Raw genomic sequence first — 6,838 nt, 5'->3', positions numbered from 1 at the left:
CGATACCATCCCTACAGGAGCTATGGTCATTATTAGAAAGATTTCTTGTGAGCTTATTATGCATTGATACAGTGGTTTTATGAGATGGTTTATAAGGAGTGCAATGCAGATGTTGAGTGTAGAAACATACAGATCACATATGGAAATTTCATTATGGCTTTCATTGTAGACAGAATACTGACTTTGAGCAATAGATTGCAAACTTTTCAATTGGACTTACAAGGACAACTTCCAGAGTCATTCTATGCTACACCTTCCAGAAGGCCGATGAATTGAAAACTTAATGGAAGCACAAAGAAAACCATAGATACCATTTCTGTTTACAGGCCAAGGCAATCCATAGGAAGTGATGAGGCTATGCACAGTTCATTAAAGGAGAGTTGTGCTGGGTTGGTGGGACAACTTAGTTTATGGAAGTTATAGAATCTACAGAAAGAAAATGAAACAGCAACGATGGATTCTGAAAAGGTAAGCTAAATTATGTATGAACTTCATATTTTTCCATCTTCTTTATCAGATTCATCTTAAGGAACATAGTACACAGTTGGTGCACTGTATGTGTGACATTTTTTCATTTTTTCCTTTCAAGAGATAAGTAAACAATTTGTTTCATAGAATATGTCATCACCTACACTGGAACAGAGGATGGAATCCTTTGACACACCACTGAAGACTCTTGGACATACTGAGGGCCATGATATATCTCCTTGCTTGTACACATTATTTGGACCAAAATGTAGTACGCCATTGACAAATCGTGAGCTTACATAAGATAATGATAAGGTTGTTACTGGCACACCATTTGAAAATGCTCTGCAGTCTCCATTAGTGACTGAATCAGGGGGAGTTGACAATTTTGGCAATGAATTTCCACAGTTAGTTTATGTATTTCTATCCTCTATCGCAAAACAGAGTATTTCTATGTTAGTCAATCGAACTCACATGGAAAATCCAATCTGTGATATGTTTTATTTCTCTAAAATAAAACAAAATTAACCATAAGTTGCATTACAGATTTGTTTTCAACTTGCATCTCAATCAGCAATATTAGGCTATATATATCTCAATAAATTACTGTTTTCATTGTCACGTTCTAGGTACTCCTTTGAGATCAAGTCCTAAATTTTGGATTTTATTGCTTTAAGTTCGGGCTTGAATGTGCTTTGGAGCTGTTCAACACACTCGCTCAATAGTTGTTGCTGAGGTAAGATTTTTCTAGCCTTCATGATGAGAACTATTCTTGAATCTTTTTAGAAATGTCTGTCTTCTTTTACATTTTCGATCACTCTGTTCCTCTCATTTGCATTCATATCTGTAAGTGGACTCTTAATATTTTTCAACTTGTGCGAAAAGGGAGGATTGAATTCAAAATTATCACTTGTAGATATTGTTGCAGTGCTAGGTTCCTTTAGAAGAATCTTGTTCTTGCCACATGAAACTAAATATAGAAATTGAATAAGATCTTCATCTTCCAAATTTTTAGCAGATAAAAATTGCTGCTGTTTGTATTATGTAATAAAAACAACAGATTTTTAGCAATTAGAAATTAGATTTACCAAATTTTGAAATGTTTTTTTATCTAATTACAGAACATAAACAACAGCAGATTTTTACATAATTACATAATACAAACAGCAACAGATTTTTACCAATTAGAAATTTCTAATTGGTAAAAAAAAATTTGTTGTTGTTTATGTTCTGTAATTAGATAAAAAAACATTTGGAAATTTGGTAAATCTAATTTCTAATTGCTAAAAATCTGCTATTTGTATTATGTAAGTATGTAAAAATCCATTGCTTTTTATATTTTGTTATTATGTAAAAAGGGTAATGTTTTTTTAGGAAAAAACATGAAGGGGGGAACAATGGCATGAGGTCTTTTATATACATGAAAACATAAGAGCTGAACCATTTTATCATTTAGCACTGGAGAATCTGATTCCAAGAAAGGAAGAAATTGTCAAAATAGAAATTGTCACTTGGATTTTTAACTAAGTTGTTTGCAAATTCCGCCCTAGAGAGCCATTTTGAGATTATTCACCTTCAATCCTTTGTTTTTTAAGGGAGAACATCCTTTTCTATCGATCTCTTCAAATTTGAGGATATGGCAAGTGGAGAAGGAGGTGCAAGTGGATCGGAAAAGGTAAGCTTACTTTGTTTTTATAGAATAATTGCATAATATAATATGTTTTATTTTTTGTTTAAGGTTTGAAGTTAGAATTATAATTTTATAATTATACTTTGTGGTAAATCATTGAAATTTGGACAGGGAAAGAATCCGATAACGGAGTCCTTGCTTGAAGATGTTTTTGGGATAGAAGGACTCAAAAAACTTCAATCTTTGGATGCTGAATCCCTAATGCATTTTCTGAAGACAAAATCCCCTGAAGCTAATCAACTAGGTCCAGGTAATCAACAAGCTTTAGGAGTATCCATTAGTTCCCCATCCTCTCTTGGATCAAGAAAAAAATCGAAAAAAGTGTTATTGACATCAAACACCAATAATGAAGAACATTGTGTTGAAACATCTTCTGTGGTGGCAACTACTGGGACTGCAAATTCTTGTTCATCCTCAGCTTATGCATCATCTATTGGTAGTTTAGGTACCAAGATAGAGTATGACCCTGTCTCAGGGGAGATAAGAAGGACAGAAGCAGGAAAACAATTCTTAAATAGGCTAAAGGACTCATGCCTTCAACGATTTAGAGATCATCTTCACCTCACATTCTCCAAGATTCCACTTCACCTAAAAAGATGGTGGTACAAGACATAGAGAATGAATTTGGTACCGGTTGGTCGGTTAAGAAGATAAAATTGCAAATGTCGCTCAATTGTAAGAGGTTTCGTTGCAACCAAACAAGAAAAATTTAAAAAATGCCTCAAGATCAAAGACTGAAACAAAGACCTATTGACATACCTTTTAAAGTATGGAAAGAACTTGTAAAATCATATGAGAAGTTGGATGCACAAAGAAAAGCCGACAATGAGAGCATTCAGGTATTGAATTTTTCATTTAACATTATTTAGAATTTATTAATACTTATAAGTATCTTAGACATGTATTTGTGTGAAAATAAATTGAATTGGTTTATGTTTAAGGACAAGGCATCCAAGGCGAGGTTAACCAACAGAAAAGTCACTCATCGTAGTGGCCAGAAAGGTTTAAAAGCACTGATAACAACCTTTGTAAGTATATTAAACATGTGATATTTTTTTAATAAATTTTGTACTAGAAGAAAGTCATTGTTATCTAATTTCTCCCTATTTACTGATTGATAGGAACTAAAATATGGAAGACCTCCAAATCATTTGGAAAAGGAGGTGCTGCAGCAAAAGAGATGGGTTGAATTTGTTGTTTGGATGGACTCTATGGTATGTAATCTTAGTTGGATTTCCAATATACTTTTAAACCATATTTTCATTTTATTTTTTAGTACTATTAGATATTATATCTTACCTAATTTTATGGTTAACATTGTATAACAAAAACATGCGTTGTGTTATGTAATTAATACTAACATGTAATATTGATTTTTTTTGTCAGAATGCTATAGGTAATGATTGCCAAGACGATGATCCAAATTATGTTCAACATATATCAGGAGATGATGAGGATGAGGATGAGGATGATGGTGGTGAAGGAGGAGATGATGATGATAGTTGCGGTGTTGGTGATGATGTGGATCAGAGTAATGAGGATGGTCAAGATGATCATGAAGATGATCTTGGTGGTGGTAGCTAGGCATGCACATGCATTGTTTTTTATGAAGAAATTATTGTGTAGAATGACATTGTTATGTTTAGATGGGTGTTGTGAATTTACCCTATATCAATGAGACATTTTGATTTTGTAATCATACGATGAGTTTGATTTATGTATGTTGTTAATTTATCGTAGAATAACGATATTCATGAAATATTTTGATTTGTTAATCATATTTGAATTTTAGTTGTTTTGATTAAAAATAATACTGATTTTATTAGTATTATGTTACTATTTTATACATGTTTTGAAAATTGTTAATGACACATTGTTATTTTTTTGGATGGATGTTGTCAATTTCTCTTAAATTTCTTTACAAATGATTTTGAATTGTGATATCTGCTTTAATGATATTTAGAAACTATCATATATTTCACTATGAATCTATAAAGGGGGTCATATATGTAAAGAAAAATATACTCTATATAAGAAGTCAAATGCGGATGTAACCATGGATGCAAAATTGAAAGTAAAATTGGATGTTAAACTAGGAATTAATACAAAATGCAAACAATTGACATACAAAGTGTTTTAAATTAGAAGTGAAAAATTGTGCAATAGTTGACACAAAGAAGGGAACAAAACATGGCATACAAAAGGATATCAAATTGGGCAAAAACAAGGACACATAAATGGGCACCAAATTAGATGCAAAAAAAGACAACAACTAGATGTAAAATAAGATGCAAAGTTGAGCGTTAAAAAGAAGAAAAAAACGTTAAAAATTAATATGCCAAATGATGATGCAAATAATGGTGTAAATTTGGGATGCAAACTTGGGTGCAAAAAAGGAAAAAAAAAAAAAGATGTAAGAAAAGACATAAAACAAGATGCAAAATGGGGCTGAAAAAAGGTGAAACCAAGGATGCCATATTGGATGTAAAAAATGATTCCTAATCACATGCAAATTTAGGCTCGAACTCAGACACAAAATTATATGCAAATGTGGACACAAAATGAGGCAAAAAAAGATGCAAATTTGGATGGTGAAAACGATGTAAAACTAGACACCAAAAAAATGCAAAATTGGATGAAAAAGTCGGTGTAAATAATGTTGCAACATTGGACACAAGTAGACACAAAAAAATGGTGCAAAAAGGGGCATAAAATAGCTTAAAATTGGATGCAAAACCTGGTGCAAAAACAAATACAAAATTAGACGTAAAAAATGGCTCTACATTGAATGTACCATTAGACATGAAATAAGATGCAAAGGTGGACACAACTCATGACTCAACATAAGATGCAAATATAAATGCAAATTTGGATGCTCAAAATGATGTAACATTAGATGCAAGATATGGTGTTAAAAATGATGCAAAATTGGATGAAACAAATGACGCAAAATATGGTGCAAAATGAGATGGGAAAAATGGAGACAAATCAAACGTAAATGTGGATGTAAAAAATGGTCCAAAAAAATATGCAAAAATGGGCACAAAAATGGATGCAAAATTTGGTGCTAAATCAAATTCAACACATGGTGCAAAGATAGGCACCAAAGCTGGTGCAAAAATAGAAGCAAAAACTAGTGTAAGACTAGATACAAAACCTAGCGTAAGACTAGATGCAAAAATTGACACAAAATGGATGCATAAAAAGACGTTAAATTGGATTCAAAATACAGTGTAAACTTGATGCAAATGATGGTGCAAAAATGGAAGCAAAGAATGACACAAAATAGGAAGCAAAAGAGAATGAAAAATAGATGCAAAAATGACACAAAACTAGAAGCAAAACCTGCCATAAAATAAGATGCAAATCTTGGTTCAAAATTTGACGCAAAAAATGATGCATAGTTTGGTGTAAAAAATGATGCAAAATCTAGCGTGAAAAAGGATGCAAAATCAGGTGCAAAAAAGGACGCTTTAAAAATTGTACAATAGAGCCAGATTTAGCGCCAGGTTGCTCATCACAATTACAAGAAAAATGCACTAAAATCTGGCGCTAAATCTGGCGCAAATGGCTAGTTTTGTTGTAGTGTTGAGTTCCTCTTAGTCTCCCAGGCTTTACTGTGCATCCACAGTTTGATCTAGGGATCACTAGGCCTACATTGAGCCATACTCTCTAGGCTTTACCATGCATCCCATCTTGGGATCACTAGGCCCAATGAAGAGAAAATCCACCTCTTGGCTTTACCATATATCTCATCATTCACCAGAAAGGATTCCTAGGCCCACCGAGGCACATAATCTGGCTTTATCTCAACCCACGATCTAGTTTAGGGGTTACTTCACTAGTGGCTTCCTTAGTCTGGTTCAGGGACCACTCAGACCATGTGTTTGTTAATTCGAAGATCCACCCCACTCAACTTCGAATCTAATATGGCCATCCCACATAAACCGATTGAGAGAACCCATCTCATCAAAGCTATCATGAAATGGCAAGGCTAGGATGAAAATACTGTCACACTGGACAAAACTGATGCCATGGTAGAAAATAACCACATGCAATCACATGCATGCCAAATATAGCAAAGGAAAATACTCATGGAAGTTGATACCTACAATGAATCATGTTGTAGCTGCTTGATCCTACCTTTCCCTGCTTGATCTTTGCTTCCTCTTTCCTTCTTTGCCTTTCTTGCTCCAATTCCAAAGTACTCCAAGAAAACTCTAAGTGTCCAAGGGTGAGAGAGAGAGAGAATAATGAGAGCTCAAAAATTGAACTATTCAAGCCTGTCCATTGATCCTCATAAGCCTTTTTTATCAATGAAGCCTCTATTTTCTTCATTTTCCATCATTTTCCTTCAATTTCCTCCTCACAAGAAACCTATGACCTTTCACCTTCCTTTTCTCCTAATTTCTATTATTTTCATAAATAAATGTGCCAAAAATGCCATTTGCATTTCCAAAGCCTGTTATAGATATTTTTGGGCCCTGCAACCCCAGGCATAAAATATCCATAAACTAAGGGCTCCTAAGTCCCTAAAAGTGTTGTTCCAACCCCTAAAGGAACAAGGTCAACTGATTACAGCTTCTCCCAGAAGTTCTCCATGAAAAACTGCTCAGAACTGGTCAAAACAGGATCATTGCACTTGCTCCATGGCCAGGGTGCATTGCATCTCACCTAAGT

The 6,838-nt window shown here is 33.8% G+C and overlaps 1 protein-coding gene across 1 annotated transcript; it reads left to right on the top strand.

Moving 5' to 3' along the window:
* Nucleotides 1–2,104: 2,104 nt before the first annotated feature.
* On the top strand, nucleotides 2,105–3,963 carry LOC149165668 (uncharacterized). The gene is made up of 3 exons (XM_089431181.1): nucleotides 2,105–2,143; nucleotides 3,280–3,372; nucleotides 3,545–3,963. The coding sequence occupies exons 1-3, from the start codon at nucleotides 2,105–2,107 to the stop codon at nucleotides 3,740–3,742; spliced, it is 330 nt and encodes a 109-aa protein (XP_089287307.1). The 3' UTR covers nucleotides 3,743–3,963.
* Nucleotides 3,964–6,838: the final 2,875 nt, after the last annotated feature.

This window comes from Pinus tabuliformis, chromosome 5_1 (genome assembly GCF_031772625.1).
Source record: "Pinus tabuliformis cultivar Carrire ecotype Pingquan chromosome 5_1, CPIR1, whole genome shotgun sequence".
Taxonomy (NCBI): domain Eukaryota; kingdom Viridiplantae; phylum Streptophyta; class Pinopsida; order Pinales; family Pinaceae; genus Pinus; species Pinus tabuliformis.
Note: the sequence above shows the minus strand (reverse complement) of the source record. Positions and strands in the feature narration are given on the sequence as shown.

What these genes read in the sequence shown, in the direction of transcription:
- LOC149165668 (XM_089431181.1), top strand. Translation starts at nt 2,105, where the DNA reads ATGGCAAGTGGAGAAGGAGGTGCAAGTGGATCGGAAAAG. An exon ending in GTGCAAGTGGATCGGAAAAG is followed by an intron (nt 2,144 to 3,279) that starts GTAAGCTTACTT and finishes ACTGATTGATAG; the next exon opens with GAACTAAAATATGGAAGACC. An exon ending in TTGTTTGGATGGACTCTATG is followed by an intron (nt 3,373 to 3,544) that starts GTATGTAATCTT and finishes TTTTTTTGTCAG; the next exon opens with AATGCTATAGGTAATGATTG.